Source organism: Dipodomys merriami, unplaced genomic scaffold (assembly GCF_024711535.1).
Source record: "Dipodomys merriami isolate MVZ:Mamm:240054 unplaced genomic scaffold, mDipMer1.0.p SCAF_7, whole genome shotgun sequence".
Lineage (NCBI taxonomy): Eukaryota > Metazoa > Chordata > Mammalia > Rodentia > Heteromyidae > Dipodomys > Dipodomys merriami.
Window position 1 is genome coordinate 16,493,561 of NW_027206290.1, and position 23,496 is coordinate 16,517,056.

The 23,496-nt window shown below is 48.2% G+C and overlaps 1 protein-coding gene across 1 annotated transcript; it reads right to left on the minus strand.

The window, feature by feature from the left end:
• Nucleotides 1-1,081: 1,081 nt before the first annotated feature.
• Nucleotides 1,082-15,169, minus strand: Acp6 (acid phosphatase 6, lysophosphatidic). The gene is made up of 10 exons (XM_070007546.1): nt 14,598-15,169; nt 8,221-8,349; nt 8,011-8,141; nt 7,031-7,110; nt 5,216-5,303; nt 4,191-4,323; nt 3,675-3,775; nt 2,892-2,987; nt 1,740-1,905; nt 1,082-1,272 (listed from the first exon to the last, which is right to left on the minus strand). Exons 1-10 carry the CDS (start codon nt 14,814-14,816, stop codon nt 1,129-1,131), a joined length of 1,287 nt encoding a protein of 428 aa, XP_069863647.1. The 5' UTR covers nt 14,817-15,169; the 3' UTR covers nt 1,082-1,128.
• Nucleotides 15,170-23,496: the final 8,327 nt, after the last annotated feature.

Genomic DNA, 23,496 nt, shown 5'->3' on the forward strand with positions numbered 1-23,496 from the left:
AAAACATCCCAAGAAAGCTGGCGAGAAGCTGAGTAAGACAGCAGTGTTGATCACAGAGACACCTGAGTTTTATGAGGGTTATTTTCATGGAGTGAAACACTTGTGCTCACTTTCTTATGAGATAAGAAATACAACAATAAGCTGGGCATTGGTGGTTCATGCCTGTAATTCTAGCTACTCAGGAGGTGGAGATCTGAGGATCGAGGTTCAAAGGCAGCCCACACAGGATAATCCATGAGACATTTACCTCCAAATAGCCAAAAGCCAGAAGTGGAGCTGTAGCTCATGTGGTAGAGTGCCAGCCTTGAGCAGAAAACTCCAAGCAGGGGGCAGGGAGATGAGAAGGGATAGGAAGGGGAAAAAAATAATAAAATTTTAAAAAAACAAGAAAACTCCAAGCAAATGGAGTTGTAGTTCAAAGTTGTAGAGCACTAGTTTTGAGCAAAAAAAGCTTAGGGAGCCGGGCGCTGGTGGCTCACGCCTGTAATCCTAGCTACTCAGGAGGCTGAGATCTGAGGATCGCGGTTCAAAGCCAGCCCAGGCAGGAGAGACCGTGAGACTCCTATCTCCAATAAACCACCAGAAAACCGGAAGTGGCGCTGTAGATCAAGTGGTAGAGCGCTCACCTTGAGCTGAAGAGCTGAAGGACAGCGCCCAGGCCCAGAGTTCAAGCCCCACGACTGACAAAAAAAAAAAAAAAAAAAAAAAAAAAAAATCCAAGCAAAAGCGTGAGATCCCAGGTTCAAGCCATCATACCAACACACACAAAATTAAGTATTTTTAAAAGAAATTTTTTTTTGGGGGGGAGGGTCCAGTCGTGGGGCCTGAACTCGGCCTGAGCGCTGTCCCTCAGCTCTTCAGCTCAAGGCTAGGGCTCTACCACTTGAGCCACAGCACCACTTCTGGCTTTTTTCTTTTTGCTTATGTGGTGCTGAGAATCAAACCCAGGGCCTCATGCATGCAAGGCAAGCGCTCTACCACTGAGCTGCCTTCCCAGCCCAAATTAAGTACTTTTAACTTGTGTTCCCCATCCCCAAACACACAAAGCTGAGGCATATAAAGCATTTTATACAGGCAATAATTCTATAAAGGCATTTTATTTGCAAATCAAGTTGCTTATATAAAGAGTCACTGTCCATTCCTAAACTCCACGGCCTGTGCTGGGGAGCAGAGCGTGTGGTACTTCTCTGGGCTTGTGGTGTAGAGGGACATAGCGTTCAGGAACAGCTCGAGCGGGCAGAGCTTGTCGGGGCACCCTCTGGGCACCTGCTCCTGAGGAAGAGACAGAACTCAGCAGGTCCACTGAGGACCCCATTCCTGCTGCTGTCCCCAGCTGAGGCCAGTAACCCGAGAAATATACAATGCACAGCCAGGTGGGCACCTCCTACGCGGTCTGCCCCCAGAGTTTAAAGCACGACCTTCTGCTTCTAAAAGTCACTTAGGAAAGACTCCGTCATCTCTCTGAGCTCAAGGTCCCAGCGTGTCAGCCATGAGGGAGTGTCGCAGCCACTGAGGAGTCTAAAACACACATCAGCTCCCCAAACACACCACTAATTTTCAAAATCAGCAGGATGTCACATCCACTCAGGAGAAAGGCCAGACACCACATGCAAGTTCTGCCCTAGACCTAGGCTGCAGCTGTGAGTCCCCTCACAGGCTTTAGAACGCAGCTCGGCCCCAGGATGGAGAGCTAGTGCTAAACAAGGCATGGGTGCACGGCTCTCACCCAGAGATCTCACCTCTCCATGGTAAAAGAGCTGCACAAACCACTCCTTGGATTTCTGGTGCTGGTAGAGTTCCAGGGTCAGGTCCACAGCAAATGGGGGCCATTTGTGGTCAAAAATCCCCAGGGCCATTAAGAGAGGCATAAGGGTCACATCATGGGCTGCATAGAGGTACAGCTTCCTGCAAGGGAGGACATAGGAGGCCAGGACATTGCCTAGTCGAACTGGGTATAAAACTTCTGAAACAAGATGGTAGGAGAGCCCTTTCTTCTGCCCCCATGCCTCCCCTCCAGTTCTCATGGGGGAAGGGGAGGGTAGCCTGGAGAACTCTCCTTGCCAGCTCTGCCCTGCCCACTTCCTCCCTCCCTGGTGAAGTTTCAGGAAGACAATGAGTGAAGGTTCCTGGAGACCAGTCTCTCTGGGGTCTTATTAGCCCATGACGAATGTTCTACTCTTTGCATAAACAATGAGTTTAATAGGGTCAGCTTCCTTCTGTGTCAAAGAGCTTACAGTTTATAGAGAATTAAGTTCATTTCAAAGGATTACTAATAAGTCTGTCTGGCCCCCAAGTCCTTCTCCAAAGAGTAAAGGTGTGGATGCCTTGGGAAGGATTGGATTTTATTGATTGGCTCGCCACCTAGAAGACTGTCACTGAATTCTATAGCTTTTGTTAGCTACAAGGCAGAGTGGCAAGATAGCCAAAGAGAACAAGCACTGTGGGATCCTTGCAGGTATTGTGAAAGATTGAAGGGTAGCTGGGCATTGGTGGCTTATGCCTGTAATTCTAGTGACTCAGGAGGCTGAGATCTGAGGACCAAGGTTCAAAACCAGACCAAATAGGAAAGTGTATGAAACTCTTTATCTCCAATGAACCAATGGAAGTGGAGTTGTGGCTCAAGTGGTAGAGTGCTAATCTTCAGTGAAATGCTAAGTGACAGCACAAGACCTGAATTCAAGCCCAGTACAGGTACTAAGTTCTTTTTCAACTTTTTTAAAAGATGAAAAAATTAGATACTCCAGCAAAGGATTAACCGGTCCCAGTGATCCCTCTGAATGGGTCCTGTAATCTCTTAGCTGTTCACCTGTTCTCGTGTAGCCTGATGCCGGCCTGCAGCCAGAAGCCCCCACCGCCCTTAGCTGTGCACTGCAGAATCTGGGTGCAGGTACCTGAGCTTGCTGGGAGGAGTGGTAGGGTCCACGGCGCTCAGCAGGTTGCCCTCCAGGATGTGCAGGAACGGGCCGACCGCCATCTGAATACTTTCCCTGAGAAGAGGGAACAACATTCAAGCACCTAGCAGCCACCCTGAACCCAGGGGATGTAGCTGCATCTGCCCTCCAGGACCTCAAAGAGCTCAAAGGAGCTAAGAAGACAAGTCATGTAGAAGAGCAATGGGCAGGAAAGAAGTTCCAGAGGACCTTAACAAAACAATCAGAAGTAACACTTCCTACGGTAACACTTCCTATGGTTTTTGCTGTTGTTTTCTCTGTGTGTGTGTGTGTGTGTGTGTGTGTGTGTGTACACTAGTACTGGGGGTTGAACTCAGGGCCTGGGGCATTCTTTTGCTTCTTCCCTCAAGGCTAGTGCTATACTACTTGAACCACAGTTTCATTTCTGGCTTTTTGCTTATTAATTGGAGATAAGTGTCTCATAGACTTTTCTGCCTGGGTTAGCTTTGAATCACCATCCTCAGCTCACAGCCTCCTTGGCTGCTAGAATTACAGGCACAAGCCACCACACCCAGCCACCACGTCTCTTTATTTGGCACACGGGGTGAGTGGCTGGCCCTAACTTGGGACTCCTGCACTTTGAGCCTGGGGACTACACTCCTGGTTTCATTCTACATGGTGATGCTACCCAGCAAGTGTGAGTGAGGTTAATGAGCCTCTCCCCTGACACACGGAGGCCTGGCCAGGTGTGATTTCACACTGGCAGCTGCAGAGACACCTCACCTGTCATCCTGTTGCAATATATGTACAGCTGTGTCCACAGCTCTCTCTTCAATTATCCGTGCAAATGTCCTCAGTGTGGGACAGCTCGGGAGGTTGTGGACCTGAAAGAACCAGAGACACACAGCATTAGAGAGGCTTCTGGAGAACAGAGACTGGCAAGCTCCTCCTCTTCCAGGAAGCCAGCCAGGGCCTCAGGGCTCTTCTGAAGCCATGAATTCCTACAGCCCTAAAAGACCAGAACTTAAAACTTGTTAGCCAGGCACTGGTGGCTCATGCCTGTAATCCACAGGAGACTGAGATCTGAGGATTGCAGTTCAAAGCCAGCCGAGACAGAAAAGTCTTTGAGATTTAACCACCAAAAAGCCAGAAGTGGAAGTATGGCTCAAGTAGGAAGGTACCCCATTGGGTGAAAAAGCTAAGGGACAGAGAGAGACCCTGCAGGACCCAGTACCAGTGCACAGACACAAACACACACACACAGAAGCACATGTGCACATACACACATAGTTTCATTACCTGCTCAGCAGCCACATTGTCTAGCAGAATCAGGAAGTCCACCTCATCATTCCTGTCGAGGCCCATTCGTGCCTTCACCTTTTTCAGATCCTCTGAGATCCCTGGCTGTAAAGTTGCAGTCTTTTTCTGGGCTCTGACAAAAAAAAGAAAGTAAGCCCTTATATTGCTACTGTACACTGATGATAATTTACAAAACTATTTGGTCAACACTGGAGGCTAATATTTTACTAGTATTATTATCTTTAAGTAGCTGTACAAAGGGATTGCAAAGCAACAAATCAATTTATGAGTACACTGCCTCTTGAGTAGTGTCATCCCTTCCATTTGTTCTCCTCCATCTCCCCCAACTCCTCTATCCCCTCAAGTTACCTGGCTCCATTTTCCCATATGGACATTAACTACTGACTCTATGTGCATACCTTGTCTCTCTCTCCCCATTCATATTGCAATTTCTTTTGGTGGAGGATGAGGGGTAGGGCTTGAACTCAGGCCTTTGTCCGTTTGCTCGGCTTTTTTTTTTCTCAAGGCTGGTGCTCTATCACTTGAATCACTTTTCCACTTCCTTGGTCAACATTTGAGATCTTTACAACAACCCAATAGGGTTGGCCTACATTATTCTCCTTTTACAGATGAGTAAATTATGTTTCCAAAAGGTCAAATGAATTATGAAAGTAAGAGCAGGGCGCTGGAGCCTCAGACCTGCAATCCTAGCTACTTGGGAGACCTGGGGATTGAGGTCCAAAGCCAGCCCAGGCAGGAAGGTCCATGAGACTCTTATCTACAATTACCTATCAAAAAGCTGAAGTGGAGATGTGGCTTAAGTAGTAGAGTGCCAGCCTTGAGTAAAGCTAAGGGGCTAGGATCTGAGTTCAAACCCCAGTACTGACACAGAAAAAGGGGCGGGGTGGGGGAGAGAGCACAAGAGAGAGCATGAGGAGGGAGGGACAAAGGAAAGGAGAGGGGAAAGGGAGGGGAAAGAAGGAAGAAAGAAAAAGCAAAAGAAAGAGAGGAGCCAGGACAGTTACCTGACTTTCTGTGTCAGCCTCCAGCAGCTTTGGTAGTTGGGGTACAAGACTTCAGAGCTTGCCTCGTCGGTGTGGATGATGATGGGGCCTGTAAGGAAGGTGGGAAGCACAGGTGTGAGGGGCTTTGGCTTGTTCTTACCAGCATCCCCACTTTCTGCTTCTCTCTGCTTGCAGGCAGAAGTACTCCAAGACACAGATCGCAATGCCACTCCACACTGAGGGCCACACTGCAGCCAGCCATGCCTACAGCAATCCTACAACCCAAAGCACTGGAGAAAGCACAGAGCAATGCCCTTCCAAGGCTCCAGAAGACCAGAGCGAGCAGGGACAGACCTGAATGAGGCCAGCACTGCTCTGGCCCCAGCAGAGTGGCTTCTCCTTAACTTGGTCAGAACTAGGTTCTTTTTTTTTTGGGTCCAGTTGTGGGGCCTGGACTCTGGGCCTGGGCGCCGTCCCTCAGCTCTTCAGCTCAAGGCTAGAGCTCCACCACTTGAGCCACAGCGCCACTTCCGGCTTTTTTCATTTTGCTTATGTGGTGCTGAGGAATCGAACCCAGGGCCTCAGGCATGCAAGGCAAGCGCTCTACCACTGAGCCATCTTCCCAGCCCAGAACTAGGTTCTTTTTATTGCTTCCCAAAGTTCAATCCCATAGGCCAGTGTGGTGACCAATCACATGACAAAATGGAGAAAGCTTCTGGGCCACACATCCTCTCACATTCCAAAATAACTCTAGTCTACAGCTGGGGCCCATGGCTCATGCCTGCCATCCTGCTCAGAAGGCTGAGATCTGAGGATCGCTGTTTGAAGCCAGTTTAGGCCAAAAGTCTGTGAGACTCTGATGTAACCACCAAAAAGCCAGAAGTGGAGCTGAAGCTCAAGTGGTAAAGCACTAGCCTTGAGCAAAACAACTAAAGGCCAGAGCCTAGACCCTGAGTTCAAGATCTACTACTGGTACCAAAACAATAGTAATAATAATACTATGATGCAAACCTCTACCAGAACCCTATACACTATAAACCTCTTCTATTCCATCTGCAGCTGGAATATTGGTACGATAGTTTAGGTCAAATAAAACACTCAAATCTATCTGGAAGGAGTGAAGGACTAAGCGAGGAGACCAGCAGTCCCCACATTCCTTCTGATTCTCAGTAGCTCACATATAATCATCTAGCACTTTCCCAGAGATTTTAATCCCAAAGCAATCTCCAAAGCTGCATTATTTTCATTAACGGTAGCATTTGCTGGCGTTCTTTGGCTCATTCAAGTCCCTTCCTATTGTGAAAGACAAAATATTGGCTGTGACAGTCACACTGGAGTCCCAATATCTTAGGGTCCTAGATGGGGAGTCACGGCCCAAGTGGCAAAGTTCATGCCTGCAGATAAGGGGCCACCAAGAAACAAGTTCTTCTCAGTCACACTCCTATTGCTTCTAGAAAGAAGACATTTGCCTCTTAGAGACTGATGCTCACGATCATCTGAAATTCAGATCCACAAGGAAATACAGATTTGAATACTCACAAACGACACTATGCCTCCCTGGATCACCTAAGGCCCTCAACACACAGGACCCATGTGAGGGAAATAAACGCAGTCCCTGGGGATGGAAAGTTGCTGACTGCAATCCTCCTCTGGTTGGCCATCTCAAAACCCCAGAGAAAGGTTACGCTGGGGAGAATGTTCTAGAAAATAAGTAGACCCAGAAGTCACAGGTGCAGGAGAAGAGAGATTAAGGGAACAGGCACCAACAGAGAGAAGAGGGGCTTTGGAAGTTTCTCAGAGTGACCAGGGATTATCCTTTACATCCCAAACACAAACCTTCTTTCTGACGCTGGAAAAGCCCAGCCAGCAAACATCGAGTAGACTCCAGGTTCCGGAACATGTTGGTGGAACGAACACTGGGAGGGAAAAGACAGAGATGCTCATCAAAAAGATGCTGGACCGCTGGGAACAAGAAGCTCCAAGTGCCAGGTGCCGGTGGCTCACGCCTGTAATCCTAGCTACTCAGGAGGCCGAGATCTGAGGATTGTGGTTCAAAGTCAGCCCAGGCAGGAAAATCCATGAGACTCTGATCTCCAATAAACCACTCAGAAAATCTGCACTGTGGCTCAAGTGGTAGAGAGCTAGCCTTGAGCTGAAGAGCTGAGGGACAACGCCCAGGCCCAGAGTTCAAGCCCTACAACCAACAACAACAACAACAAAAAGTTCCAAGCCAGGCAAAGTGGCTCACAGCTGTAATCCTAGCTACTCAGGAGGCTGAGATCTGAGTATCACAGTTCAAAGCTAGCCTGGACAGGAAAGCCCAAGAGACTCATATCTAATGAACCACCAAAAATCCAGAAGTGGAGCTGTGGCTCAAGTGGTAGAGCAGTAGCTTTGAGTGAAAAGGTAAAGAAGAATGCCCAGGCCCTGAGTTCAAGCCCCAGTACCTACCTACCTACCTACCTACACATACACAATCAGAATTCAAGTGAATTTCTCAGATGGAAAGAGCAACCAAAAACTCCTTTGTACAATTAGTACGCACTATTTTTTTTAAAGAGAGACCACAAAGAAATGACATCAAGGATGCCATGGACCTGGAAGGTTTTACTCCCTATGAGATGGCAGTCCCTTTGGGACTGGAAGGTCAATGAATGGGACCTCTACTGCCCAGCTGTTCACAAGCTCCTGGGACCTGCACTGTCTCCCTAACAGTGGGAACCACCTGGGAACTACCGAGAGGGGCAGGACAGGTGTCCCTCCTCCATGCTCAAGACCTTAAATGAGGTGCCATGTCCCTTGTCTTGGTGACTCACAAGACCTCCTTTGGGTTGAAGGCTGGTGAAAGAAAGGGGGTGTCTTCCACATAGCTCTTGCGCAGTCTCTCCCCCAGGGCAAACATCTGCTGCATGCCCACTTTGGTCAGCTGCCCAGCAAACATGCCTCCCTGCAGAGGGAAGAGAGAGAGAGTAAAACGCTTGCCAACCTGCAGGGTCCCACTCAGAGGAGGAAGCATCCCTGCTTACCTTCAAGGTGGTCTTGTGGTACTGAGAGTCATAAGGAGAATGTGGTTTCGGGCCACCAGCAAGATTGGTGACTGTGTAATCAAGCTGGGTTTGGGGTGGGACCTCTAAGAGCTGGGGGTTCCACTCTACCTGTTGTGACCATTAAAAAAAAATGTTAAAAAAAAAACAAACCTGGGTGCTGGTGGCTCACACCTGTAATCCTAAAGACTCAGGAAGTTGAGATCTGAGAATAAAAGTTTGAAGCCAGGAAGTGGTGCTGTGGCTCAGATGGTAAAGCGCTAGTCTTGAGCTGAAGAGTGAAGGACAGCACTCAGGCCTAGAGTTCAAGCCCCACGACCGACCAAAAAAAAAAAAAAAAAAGCTTGAAGCCAGACTGGACAGGAAAGTCTTGTGAGACTCTTTTTTTTTTTTTTTTTTGGTCAGTTGTGGTTTTCTCGTGGTTTACTAGAGGTAAGAGTCTCACGGACTTTCCTGCCTGGGCTGGCTTTAAACCATGATCCTCAGATCTCAGCCTCTGGGGTAGCTAGGATTACAAGCGTGATCCCTGATGCTCGGCTTCTGTGAGACTTCTGTCTCCAATTAACTACCCCAAAGCCAGAAGTAGACCTGTGGCTCAAGTAGTAGAGTGCCAGCCTTTAGCAAAAACAACTCAGGGATGGCTCCCAGGCCCCCGAGAGTTCATGCCGCAGGACTAGCAGGACATAAATAAATACATACATAAAATAAATAAATGTTAAAAATGGTTGAAAACTCAGAACATTAACCTCCAGCCTCCCTCCTCCCCATGGAACATAAGGCTAGGAGGGTAAACTTTTAGCTGGTATCTATGCCTCAAGCCTATAATCCGAGCTACTCAGGAAGCTGAGATCTGAGGATTTAAAACCAACTGGGGCAGGAACCTCTATAAAACATATCTCCAATTAAGTAGCCCCAGTACTCACACACACACACAATACTATTCCTTCTTTCAGTTAGCCATCGCTCCTTGTTCCCCTGACCCTTTGGATAAAACCCTGCAAGGTTCAGAGTGGTCTGATGGGGCGGCCGCCTCCCCCCGTGTACCCCCTCCCCCCAATTTTCTTCTCTGCCCTCAATACTTCAGCTCAGGCCACACAATGTGGTTTCCCTTAGCCCTGTTCTCACACCTCCTGGGCTTTCAACAGCATGTTCCTTCTACCTAGATTTTGTTTTTTCTCTTACTGAGAAGACTTTTGTTCATTCCAAAAGATTCAATAAGCCCTCACCTGAGCTCACCAGCTCTTTGGCAGCCTTTACTAGATTGTCTTGCTCAGTAGCCTTAGCTTCATGAGAAAAGAAACTAGGTCATCTATTGACCCCGATAGTCCACCTCTCCCTCCCCCGCCTCCCTGCCCCCAAAGCCCCTGCACACCACAGATACAACGAACAGTTCTGTCAATGTGCCAGGCCCCGGGGAAGACACCAAGCTTGGGGCACCTTGATTCTGGCATTCCTGGGTTCCTTTCTATTAGTAGAGGAAGCGAGCTATGAATGCAAATGAACGCAAATGACAGCAACACCATAATGAAGTTGATGCAGCCAGGGGCTTGAGGGCTCACACTTATCCTAGCTACTTAGGAAGCTGAGCTCTGAAATAATGGTTCAAAGGCAGCCCAGGCAGGAAAGTCAATGAGACTCTTATCTCCAACTTATTACCAAAAAGCTGGAACTGAAGCTGTGGCTCAAAGTGGTAGAGTGCTAGCCTTGTGCACAAAAGCTCAAGGACAGTGCCCCGGCCCTGAGCCCGGGACTGGCACTGGCACTAGCAAGCACACGCACACACACACACACACACACACACACACACACACACACACACACACACACACACACACACACACACACACACACACACACACACACACACACACACACACACACACACACACACACACACAACAAAACAAAGTAGAAAATGTGCAAGAAACCTGATGAAGGCCCTCATTGTTCAAAGGCAACAAAGACTTTCTCTTTTGACTATATATCATGATTAAGAGGCCACAGGCCTTACATCTATAATCCTAGCTACTCAGAAGGCCGAGATCTGAAGATCAAGATTCAAAGCCAGTTCAGGCAGAAAAGTCCCAAGAACTCTTAGCTCCAATTTACCAGCAAAAAGCTGGAAGTGGAGGTGTGGTTCTGCCTAGAGCAGAAAAAGCCAAGTGAGAGTACAAAGTCCTGTGTTTCAAGCCCCAGAAACTTAACAATATGATAGCAATATTTAAAATGTGGTAAAACAATCAACTCAAAGTAGGTAACAAATACAAAGGCAAGCAAACAGAAGGACAAAAATGGATGCAGTAACAAGATTTAAAAAAAAAAAAGTACACCACAATCCACACACTTGTCATGGGTGAGCAACATATTTGACACAAAGCTCCTGGCATTTCTGTAAAAGAAGAGCTCAGCCAGACAGGAGTTTAAAGATAAAAGCAAGCCAGCAGCTCAGAAGAAGCACACCACTGCTAATGCTAACAGACAAATTCCTCCCAGGGGCCCTCAAAAAGGGAGAGTGATATGGTGAACATCTTCCCAGCAGTCACAGCAGTGTGTTCTGCGGGACTGTTGTTCCAGGTTCTCTCAGCACAAACGATAACATCCCACCAAAGACACTGCGATGAAAGCCATGCCAAACAGTGGGATCGATCTGCTGCATTCCAGGCCAAAGGGGGAAAAATATCTACCAAAACAAAAACTTCCCAGGTATAGGTTTTAGAATAAAGCAGTAGTTTTGAGCCTTGGCTACCTGAGATCACTGAGATTTTTTTTTTTTAAAGTTATTCATATCTGAGTCTCATTCTGGACTATTCACACCTGGATCTTCCTAGGTTGGAGTCTCCACTTTTACTAATTAATTGATTCGTTGGCCAGTTAATCAGTTGGTGGTACTGGTGTTTAAACTGCAGGCCTCACGCAGGAGTCATTCCTCCAAGCTCTTTCTTTTGTAAATATAACTTGATTTTTGCGCGGGCCAGTCTGCACCTCAATCCTCCTATTTACAATTCCTACATAGGTAGGGTGATAGGCATGCATCATTGCACCCAGTTTTTTTAATTAGTTAGATGGGAGTCTGAAACTTTCTCCCTAAGGTAGCCTCATATTGTGAGCCTCCCAATCTTGGAGTAGGGCGGGGAAGTCTCCACTTGTAGAGATCATTCTAAAGCTTCACCAGAAAATTTTTTTACAATGTCCGGATATCCTAGGCCAACTAAATTACAGTCCCAGGGAGGAAGACCCAGGCATTGAGAGAATGAGGGACTGTAAAGGAAAGAGTATAAGAGACTCCCTCTTAGGCGGCCAACTCCATGTTCAAATGTGGAAAGCCCCCTAAGATAGCCTGACCATCTTGAGAAAGAATGTGACCCTAGGGGCCAGATCAGCGGAATGTGGCCTTGGTGGGCTAAAAATACACAGCCTCCTTCCTCCTGTTTGGCTTACTTTTACAAAATTGATGTGGTCAGGATTTGAGTCAGCAGCACAAAAAGAAAAAAGAGCAACCAATAGGGCCATAATTTTAGCCAGCTTGTTCAATACCTTCCCTGTAACAAAAAACAAACAACAACAACAAAAAAACCTAATGAAAAACCTCCAAGTATCCCTGACCACATAACTGACCAATCAGTATAGAAAGGGATAGGAACCCCACCAATTCTCCAATTCTCCCTCTTTAATCTGAGGCCACACTCCGTCACAGTGAAGAGGATACAACATGGCTGAGGTGGGTGGGCTGAAGTGCTATCTTCCTACTGCTCGTTTATGCAGAGGCTCTTTATCTACCTTCCCTCCCCCAACCCCAATTCTCTCTTTTCTTTTTGTCCCAGTACTGGGGCTTGAACTCAGTGCCTGGAAGCTGTCCCTTACGGGTTTTTTTGCTCAAGGCTTTACTACTACTTGCTCTACTACTTGAGCCACAGCTCCACTTCCAGCTTTTTTGTTGGTTATTTGGAGAGAAAGAGTCTCATGGATTTACAGACCTTGACTCTCAGATTTCAGCTTCCTGAATAGTTAGGATTATAATCATGAGCCACCAGAGTCTTTCCTTATTTCTTTCCTAAACTTTTCTATCACCTTTCCTATGTTTGCGTCTTTCCTGTATTCTTTTACCAGACAGAAGACCTGGCCTGTGCAGCTCATATCTGCAATACTAGCTGCTTAGGAGGTCGAGATCTCAGGAGCATGGCTTGAAACAAGCTCAGGCAGAAAAATCTGTGAGAGGGCTGGGAAGGTGGCTCAGTGGTAGAGTGCTTGCCTTGCATGCATGAGGCCCTGGGTTTGATTCCTCAGCACCACATAAGCAGAAAAAGCCGGAAGTGGCACTGTGGCTCAAGTGGTAGAGTGATAGCCTTGAGCTGAAGAGCTGAGGGACAGCGCCCAGGTCCAGAATTCAGGCTCCACAACTGGACCCCCCCCCCAAAAAAAAAAAAAAAAAAAAAGAAAAGAAAAATCTGTGATTCTAATTCCAGCAAAAAGTCAGAAGTGGAGGTATGGCTCACGTCAATTTAGTTAGTTTAAATTTCTAGTAACATATTTGGTGCAAGAGCTAAGAAATTAGGATTAAGAGTGTCTTTCTGAGTTTGATCCACAAAAAGATAACATAAATTAAAAAAAAATTCTCCAGTTATTTGAGTTCAGTGTCCTACCACGGTTCAGAACAATCAATAATACAGCAGAATGGATGGACTGACCTGTACTTCTTTCATCCAGAGCTTCCTAAATGCCACTTCTCACTAGAACCAGGACATTATGTTCTTCCATATTGTCAAATAAACCAAGATCAAAATCCCTTAACAGGCTGGTTGCTGGCGGCTTATGTCTAATTCTAGCTATTCAGGAGGCTGAGATCTAAGGAAGCCAGCCCAAGCAGACTCTTTTTTTTTTTTTTGGGGGGGGGGGTTGTGGGGCCTGAACTCTGGGCCTGGGCGCTGTCCCTCAGCTCTTCAGCTCAAGGCTAGCACTCTACCACTTGAGCCACAGCGCCGGCTTTTTTCTTTTTGCTTATGTGGTGCTGACGAATAGAACCCAGAGCCTCATGCATGCAAGGCAAGCACTCTACCACCTTCCAGCCCCCAAGCAGACTCTTATCTCCAACACATCAGCAAAAAGCCAGGAGTGAAGCTGTGGCAGAGCACCAGCTAAAGCTAAGAAATAGGGCCTAGGCCCTGCATTTAAAGCCTCAGTTCTGTCCTACTACATCCCACCAACAAAGCCTTAACAATGGAGCTAGAGTAAATTGAACTTAAAAACAACTTGTCTGGTGGGAACCAAGTTGCCACTGTCTGAGCAGGAGCAAAGTGGATCTGGAAGCAGACCGAATCTTTTCCTTTAAAAAGAATCTGGATCTACTTTAAAGAAAAATGACCACTCAAACTTCATAATTTTACTACCAAAGAAACACAATCATCTAGTAAGACAGGTTATCCCAAAAGCTATTCAAGCTGTGGGCCTGACTCACACCTGTAATCCTAGCAACTCAGGAAACTGAGATCTGAGGATCAAGGGCCTGTCTGCCTAGCTACTTGGGCAATGTAGGTAGGAGAATGGAAGTCCAAAGCCTTGAATTCAAACTCTAACACACGCAGAGGATATGTAAAAGGAGAGCCCCAAGATACAGGGTGTGTTACCACAACGTTTTCATGAGATCTCAAATGGTCTGCAACAAACCCCGGGGAGTCCTAAAACCTCTTCCTAAAAAGCGTGCCCTCTGTTCTGCACTGTGACCGCACTTAGGGAGGTTCTTGTTATAAAGGTCCCTGCAACTCTTGGACAAACAGGTGCCCACAAGTGTGCCTGCACCAGGTATGAAAGTGCTAAGCAAAGTTCACTCAGACACTAAGGAAAAGCGCAAGCTTTCTGGCCATAGCCGCTGACTCGGAACCAGCACTGTGTGCACCTGTGCCGGTCCTGGGGTTTGAATTCAAGGCCTGTGAGCCGTCCTGGGCCTTTTCAGCTCAAGGATAACGCTCTACCTAATGTGAACCCCAACTTGGCTTCAGGCTTTCTGGTGGTTCACTGTTGGAGAGTCCCCAGAACTTTCCTCTGTGGGCTGCCTTCGAACCGCGATCCTCATATCTCAGCCTCCTGAGTTGATAAGATTACAAGCGTGAGCCCGCGGTGCCCGACAGAATCTGCATTTTAAAAAGATCCCCAGGCGATTCCCAGAGGTCACCATCCTAGCCCGAGGGTCCCCGGAGAAGGGGGATGGGACGGGTGTGGGGGAAGAGAGGGAGATGGGACGAGGGGCGGGGGGACTGAGCGCACGAGTTGGCGCCCAAGCCAGACCGAGACGGAACCGGCTCCTCCGGCCGGCCCCGGGTCCAGCCCTGCCCCGCCCCTCACCGGCTTCCAGGCCACGACCTCACCTGCTCCTCCAGCGGGAGCTGGTGGAGGGGACTCCGCGCCCCGTGGCGGAACACCACCTGCACCATCCTCAGCTCCAGCTCGCGGCGGTCAGCCGGGCACCGGCCATCGGCTGCCCGCTGCTCGGCCTGCGCCACCCGCCGCCGGTGGAGGCAGAAGGCCAGCGAGGCCAGGACGCCCACCGGGGCCCAGCGGCGTCCGCGGAAGGCACCGGCGAGCATGGGGAGGGCGGGGCCGGCGGTCGTGGGGAAACGCTCGGGGGTCCCCCCGCGGGTGCCGGGCTCAGCGGCCGCCGCGGGCACCAGAAGCGGCCGGCAGGCGCATGGCCGCGGGGGCCGCCGCGGCCCGGCCCGGAGCGGGACCCCGACCCCCCAGGCAGCGGCCACGCCCCTGGGACTGTAAACCGGAGCCGGGACCTGTGGGAGACCGGACGAAAGAAGCTTCAACTTGTACGTGAAGTTTGCCTCCCCGAACCCCAAAGGCGCGGGAAGGAACCCCGAGCTCCGGGCGGCGCGTCCTCCGAGGACGCCAATCCGCTCCTCATCCGCAAACTCCCACCCTCTCTCCAACCCGCCCGGGCGCTGTCCCAAGTGAGGACGCGCAAAGGGGCACGGGAAGTGGAGTCCGACGGGGACGTCCCGCCCCGAGGCTCGGCGATGGAAGAACTACAACTCCCAGAGGGCCCTACGCGGCTGGGCTCCCCGGGCGAGTAGTTCCTGCTTGCCTTGGGCTGAGGCCAGCCGGCCTGTCCCGGGACTGGGACACCAGAGTACGTTCGCCCCGCCAGGACCCTACGAAAATGCGAAGACTGGGGTCATAGGTGGTAGTGTGAATACTGTAGAAAAGTTTGAATGAGGGAGTAGTTTGAATGTGGAAGACTTCCTTATCCTGGAGTCGAGTCCCCGCACAACTGGCTGGTTACCATTTGCAAAGATCAGCATGGGGTGCTTTATAATAAATAAATAGTATAATTAATAAATTTATTGTTTATTATAATAATAAATAGTTACTCTTCCCGTTTAGAGAAAATTCTTGGACTGGGTGCGGGGGTCGGGGGAGGAGGGAAGGTGCGCTCAAGGGTCAAGTGTATCTGCCTAGCAAGCATGAGGCTCATAACAAACACCAGTACTTAAATTTTTTTAAAGAAAATAATCAGGCATAAATCGTAACGATCATACACATATAGAACATCTCATAGATGTGTTTACTTGCATCTGGAATATTTCTTGTGGGGAAAATCCTGCCCACACCCAGTGTTTCAGAACCCTAAATGAACAGACAATCCAGCCTTTCAGAAATAGGTAAGTGTAAGGTCCGCTTCTGGATTGCGAACAGACTCCACGACCCGCCTAGCAGCAATGTCTCCACCCAGTACCTGCGTTACCTAGGCAACTGGGACACCTGGAAGAGGTCACATCTGCATCCGCTGAGGCCACATCTGGATTCCATGTGGCCACACCTTCCTCCTCCCCTTCCCCCCCTCCCCACTCTACATAAGGCCTAACCCAGGTCCAGACTCAATCTTTCCCAGCTTTCTTTCCCAGCTCTTTCCCAGGCCTTTCCCAGCCGCATGGAGGGCCAACATGGCCCCGTGCCAGCTAGAATGATGAATAAACCTGTCCCTTACCTGAATACCATGTGCGTGGTGTGATTCTTCCTCGGCTACCTCTTTTTAAAAACCTAATAGTAACAGGGATTCACCTTTCCCTGAGGGCAGTCAGGTAGGGGTGTGGTTTTGTGATTTGCTGGTCTTGGGGCTTGAACTCCAGGTGTAGCTACTGTTCTTGAGCCTTTACATTCAAGGATAGCTCTCTACAGCTAGTGCCAGTTTTTCAGTAGGGTTTTTTTGGGGGTGGTTAATTGGATAAGAGTCTCACAAATTTGCCTGCTTGGGCTGGCTTCAAACTGTTATCCTCAGATCTCAGCCTCCTGAGTAGCTAGAATTACAAGTGAGAGCCACCACTACCCAGCAAGGAGTTGTGCATTTTAAAATCACAACTAAATCACTGTTGATAATGTCTTTTTACTGTTTCTTTCTGTTTTTCTTTTTTAGTGGTCATACAGATTTTGAACTCAGAGCTCTTATGCTCTCACATGTGACTCAACACCTACTCCTCTGGCTTTTTATTTTTACCTAGAGTTTTCCATGTTTACCATCTTCTACTTCCCAGGCAGAAAAGAGTGTATTATCCAAACTGCCGACCCCCACATGTGGAGGGTGGGCAGAGAAGGGGCAACTTCTGCTGGATTGGGGTTAGTGTAGAGAGAGGGCGGGGAACGGGGAGTGGCCACAGCAGATGTGGACATGACCTCAGAGTCTGGGAACCTCCCATGGTCCAAAGGAGGCATGGCTGGGGCAGTCCAGGATGTGACCTCAGAGAGAGGGGAGGTAACTGCCTCCAGGTGTGCCTGTCACCTGGGTAACGCAGATGTTGAGCAGAGACTTCTGGGGGAAGATGTGCTGTTCTGCATAGAGAACAAAGGAGGAGGGTTATGTGCAGGCTCACATGGTGAATGTGGCCCTTTTTCCTGGGCAGAGGTAACAAAATGTAGGATCCTAATTTGATAAGATTGTGTCTTATAAAGAGGAAGAAAGAGAGAGAGAAAGACCGATATAGCCACACACCAAGAAAAGGCCATGTAATTACACAGAAAGAGGGACTCCAATGGCGCCTTAGCTTCAGCAAGTCTCACTATAGTAAGTCTCCTGTAGTCCCAGTCAGGTATTTGTAGTAGGAAGACACCCTACTCAGGCAGGCAAGCCCACCTAGTCGTCCGGAGTGACAGAGCCCACCGCAACAAAGTTGTTAATAAAGAAGCAATTTATTGAGAAGGTTCCTACACTGACCAGCCAGGGCCGCAGCACAGGCTCGGGAGCTGATACTGCGACCCCGAGCGGCCCAGGTGCTTAGGTTTTTAAAGGCAAAAATCACAAGGTGAAGCCTGGCAACCAATGAGATTTTCACACACCCAGAAGATTGCACAGTCATACCAGACCACACGCAGGTGGCCAGTGAGGTTACACTTTGTCACATACTATCATTTTGGGTTTAAATGACTCACGAATTCAACATAAAGCGGAGCTTAAGGTAAACATACACAAAGGAATTTAGTGGAGTTTAACATATGCATGTGAAAAAGGGGGAGTTTATAGTAAACTCGGGATGTCGCCAGCAGGCCAGCATGAGTCGATTACTGGCTATCTATTTAGTCTATCTGTTTAGTCTGTCAGTCCTTAACAGAACAATGAAGGTGGGTTAAGTTGTTAAGGAGAGAGGGACCCAGAGGCATTCTTTTCATTCCAAGAACTGGGCTGGTTGGAGCCAAGGTTTTTGTTTGTTTGTTTGTTTGTTTCCCTAAAACAAAAAGCCTGTAAAGAAGCTGTACCAGCTCGAGTCTCCTCTCAGGGCCTACTTCAGTATTGAGAGCATCAGACAGCATTGCTTTGGATCCTATGTAATAAGGTGTAACCACAACTGTCAAAGAGCGCTGTTGTCACCATTTCAGCAAAAACGTGGTATAAACTCTGGTGCAGACAGGCCCTGATATTTCAGTCATGGTAGTTTTAAGTCATCAGTATTAGGAAACTTAACCACAATGGTATTAGAGTAAAGAAAGAGCAGAAACAATCTCAACAGACCAGATGACTTTAATGAAGAATTGAAGCAGGACCCACAGTGACCTAAGGAGGGTCAGGAGAAATGAGGCATGGTATAATGGCTTCAGAGGTGGAGGGGCTTAAATAGGGTAATGGTTAGGAGCCAGGGTCTTAGAGCTCAAGGGTTCAAAGGGTGTGGGAGGGGGCAGGACCACAGGTAGCTGAGGTTTCAGAGTCTCCTGAGTATATGGTATAGGACTGACAGATCTGAGAGCCTACTGTTTGAGTCCTCTGACCCATCTCTTCTGAGAATTCAAGTGCCTATCACCTGGGAGTGAGGATGGGGAAGTGAAATTTCACAATTAGATTAAGACTGTGGGTTGGAGACTGAGCTGAAGAATATTGGGAAGTGCCTCTGGGGGAAGGGTAATCAGTGGCCCAAGCCATTGGAACAATCCTGAGCTATGAGAAAGTGGATTCCCATCACAGAGAACCTTCAAGACAATGGAAAGTTGGCACTTGGTTGCCAGTACACTCTGAACTCTGTCAGCACTTGGCACAGACTTGGCAGGCACCATGAGCAACAACCTTTGTCCTATACGAGCAATAGCAGTGGTGTGTCTTGCCAGGATAAGTGTAGGAGGTGTATGGCATGTGTTAGCTGCCATGGCTTCCTGCAGAGTCCTTGTGTAATTAAAAACAGTCAGCACATGTGACACAACCTCTGAGGAGCTCTATAAATATTTTATGCTTGCTGAATGGTAGTGGTGGTGAGCTGAAGTTTAAAAGAAAGGCTAAAAGTCCTGAAATCATGCTCTGGGAACAGACCAGAGGAGAAAAACTGAGCAATTGGTATTTTGATCCTCGATCTACCATCAGGCAAGGATGGTTTGAGAAATAACTCCCTATACCAAATTGTCTTCAGTTTCATTTGATAGGATGCAAAACTCGGTTTTAATGTGAGACTATACTTTAAAAAAAACAACACATTCACTGTTTAATTTCCAATGGTGCACACAGGTTCTAGCTCTCATAAATACTTATGAAATTGTAGGATATGTGATAGAAATACTGTAGAGGACAATTTCATTATACCACTTACTACTTTCTACATAAATTTTCCCCTGAGAAATTTGGTTTACAACAAAGTATTAATATTAGAACAAGCATTAGGAAGCAAATTTTTTCCTTGGTTGCTAGAAAGCTTGGTGTCTAATTTTCCACTTATTATTTAGAATCTGATGGCCATTATTAGAACTGTGATCTTTCCTTCCAGAGTATCACTGGATTGGAAGGGAACTAAACTGGAGCAAGATCAGTTAGGAAGCTACTGTAACAATCAAAGTAAGAGAAGGAGAGGGAGAAAGGAGTCAAGGGTGGCTCCTGAGTTTCTGGCTTGGATAACTTGAATCATTTAGCGTTCACCTGGGAAAGAGATGGAGCAGAAGTTAGCAAGTTCATTTTGAGTCCATAGATCCAGAGGTTCTTTGGAGAACTTAAGTAGAAATATCTTCTTGGAGGTTATATGTGCTAGAACTCAGATTAAGTTTGAGCTAGGGATATGCTATGGGACTTCTCTAAACATGGCCATTGAAATAATGGAAGAGTCGACTTCTACTCTTTCTTTGAAACCTCTGCTCACCAGCACTTACCATAAAGTGCGCACAAAATATTTATAAGACTACCCAAGGATTATCTCATAGGTGCTGACAAACAGTGCTTTCTTTCATCCAGTGAGAGAGAGAATAGGAAAAGTAAACTAGAGACCCCAGGACAAGTCTTTAAGGAACCCCACCATATAAGAGAAGAGTAGAGAAAGTGATGAGTTACAGAGGGATAAGAAGCAGACTGGGTATGAAGGATATCAAGAGAAAAACATTTTTAAGAACCAATGGGGCAGGGATGGGGGTTTAGCTCCAAGGAAGAGCACTTGCCTGGCAAGTACAAAGCCCTGAGTTTGATCCTCAGCTCTGGAAAAAGAAAAAAAAAAAAAAAAGCAGAACCAATGGGGCAACCATTTCACCTAAGGACTCATACCTGAGAAATTTGTTTGTTTTGTTTGTTATTTATTGTGCCAGTACTGGGACTTAAACTCAGGGTCAGTATGCTGTCCTCTGGCTTTATCACTCAAGACTGGCACTCTACCACTTGAGCCACACTTTTACTTCTGGCTTTTGGTTAGTTAAAATCTCAGACTTTCCTGACTTGGATGGCTTTGAACTGTGATCCTCAGATCTCAACCCCCTGAGTAGCTAGAATTATAGATATGAGTCACTGGCGCCTGGCTATTTTTGCAGTTAACAAGCTTATGGCAATGTAGATTCAGTTCAAGGACTTAAAGATGAGGCACTGGGAATGCAGCGGTAAACCTGGGAGCCAGCTTAAACAGCTCTGTTTGCTTTCAACACATTTCCCAGGCAGAGGAGAATATGTTAGACCTGGCACTCTGTGTGGGGGCAGATGCCCAGGGCAAACACACCCCATGCATCTACCCCACTCAGATGCCCACGGCTTCCTCACTTGGGGAGGGTTGCTGCCAGAAAAATATGACCTAATAAGAGCAGCACACACTTACTCCTTTATTAGATTTCCCCTTGATACACAAGTGAAGCCTTTCTCTCTGGTTTTAGTGATGAAAACACCTATTGCTCTTTTTCTTTCTTATGGCCCAGTTGAAGATTTGCCTCTCAGCGGGGGTGTCACTGACTCTGCCACCAGAGGGCGCTTGCGTCCAGTCCTGGGCTGAGTCCCATTCTTGGGGAGGTTGAAAATGATCCCAAGGCAGTATCTCTTACAAAAGGCCTCTGAGACTTGGCTGCTTGGTTCTAGGAAAACAGCAGCAGTGTTTTCTCAGGTAGCTGCGCACCTCATCCTCAACATGCCTCTTTGACAGACATCCTTCAAGCCACAATGCGGACAGGGTGTGGGGAGCAGGGAAGGGCCGGAAGCGTCTGGCTTCTTTGCGCCCTGCATGTCTCCACAGGGAAGAAGAGACTGTCTGGAGAATGCCCGCACTGAGCAACAGGTGCCAGGTGAGAGAGAAACAAATGGATGACAATGGTTCACACCTATCATCCCAGCCTCTCAGGAGGCTGAGAACTGAGGATCCTGATTCAAAGGCAGCCCAGGAAGGAAAGTCCATGCGACTCTTCTGTCTTAATTAACCAGCAAAAAACACAGAAGTAGAGGTGTGGCTCAAGTGGTAGAGTGCTAGCCTTGAGCAGAAAAAGCTCAGGGACAGGGCCTAGTACCCACATCTCCTGCTCTGGATAACAGCTAGACAATACCCACCAGAAATGGACTCTCTGTAATGTCATTTTCCACAGGAATCCAACGCAGCAAAAATCCACTCATCTGCTGACGTCAGCCCACATCCAGCCCTCCAATGGTGTCTGAAGGGCTTCAGGCCCTCTGCCTATGCCCTGCGAGGGACAGAGCCTCTTTGATTCAACTTGACATCTCCTGGCTACTCAGGAGATAGGAGGATGGTGGTTCGTGGCCAGCCTGGGCAGGAAAGTCCATGAGACTCATTGCTAATAATCACCAAAAATCTGGAAGTAGAAGGGTTACTCAAGTGGTAGAGGGCTAACCTTAAACAGAAAAAGTTAAAGGACAGTGCCCAGGCCCAGAGGTCAAGCCCCAGCACTGGCACACACACACACACACACACACACACACACACACACACACACACACACAATGGAACTTGAGACCATTCTGTTTCCTCTCCAGGACCCAAGTGCTTCCTTGATAACACAAAGAAATTGACTTTAAAAATCTCTGTCTTCCTCTCATTTTCCATGAATCAAACTCTCCCCCTCCCCCAATTTTTTTAAGTTGCAGCATTGTTGGAATGAGTGTGAGCTTAAGGTGACATTGCAGTCTCAGCTTCTGTGTGTAACTGCTGAGGGTAGCTCTTGTCTAATAGGAGGTCCTTTGGGATTTCTAGATCGGGGAAGAGAACCAGGAGCCCAGGGGCTGGCATGGGCAGCACACACGTCCGGTGTCCTTGCATAGAGCCTGCAGCCAAGGCCACGCACTCAGAGCGCAGCGTGGGAGGGACGGGGCCAAGGCGGTCCGTGCTGACTTAGCCAGTCGTCTAACGAGTCACATTTCAGTCTGTTTCAACTCCATCAATGCACATGGGCCCACCGAGACAAGCACTGACTCCCGCATCTGCCATCAGGGGGACCAGCAGGGCGTGGGCTCAGCTGTACTTGTGGGACAGAGCGTCTGCCCACTTCCCCATCCTGACCAGTGGCTGTTCATGGAGCATGCTGATAGGAGATCGGCCTTGGGGCCTCCCGAAGGGGGCGAGGGAGATGGGTAAAAATGAGAAAGACGGTGAGACATTGCTCTGCTGCTATGTCCAGCGCTGGCACAACCACTGGTCCCCGCAACCGCCCACACAACCTTCAGTGCTTGACGCTGGCACTCTACCACTTGAGCCAAAGCGACACTTCCGACTGTTTGTTGGCTCCTTGGAGATAAGAGTCCCCTAGGTTTTCCTGCCCAGATTGGCTTCAAATCTTAACCCTCAGATCTCAGCCTCCTGAGTAGCTAGGATTACACATGTGAGCCACCAGCATCTGTCTGAAGCAAACGTTTTCAGTTCTGACAGATGTGGCTTCAGAACACAAGCGATCAGTGTGCTGCGGACTCGTCCTGTCTTGTCCTTAAACATCCTTCCTAGCTTTTCAGGTCCACAACCTGCTGTATAGAGAGGCTCAATAAATGATTACAACCAGGCACTGGTGGCTCATGCCTGTCATCGTAGCTACCCAGGAGGCGGAGAACTGAGGATCGTGGTTCAAAGCCAGTTTGGGCAGATAAATCCAAGAGGCACTGCTCTCCAGTTAGCCACCAAAAAGCCAGTAGCAGAGCTGTGGCTCAAGTAGTAGAGAACCAACTCTGAGCAACAAAACTAAGGGACAGTGCTCAGGCCCCGAGTTCAAGCCCAAGTACAAATAAAAACAAACAAACAACTGATTGCAAATGGCTGCTTTTTCTCTTAACTATTTGCCTTCATTGCTAAGAGCCTGCATTCCTCCACAGTCTGTAGACTAAGCAGCGTGCTTGCCTCTAGGGGTCCATCCAGAGTAGCAATGTCTTGATGTTTTGATATTGACGCCATGCCTTTCTCCAAATCACCAGGCTGGCTCCACTGTTAGACACAACACTGGGCTGTGGGGTGGGTGGAAGAGGTAGGGGAGGGAAGGGAGGTCCCAGCCTACCCTGGGTGGGCATTTCTTATCTAAGGCTGACCTCACCTCCCACAGAACAAGGAACAGGACTTGCTCCAC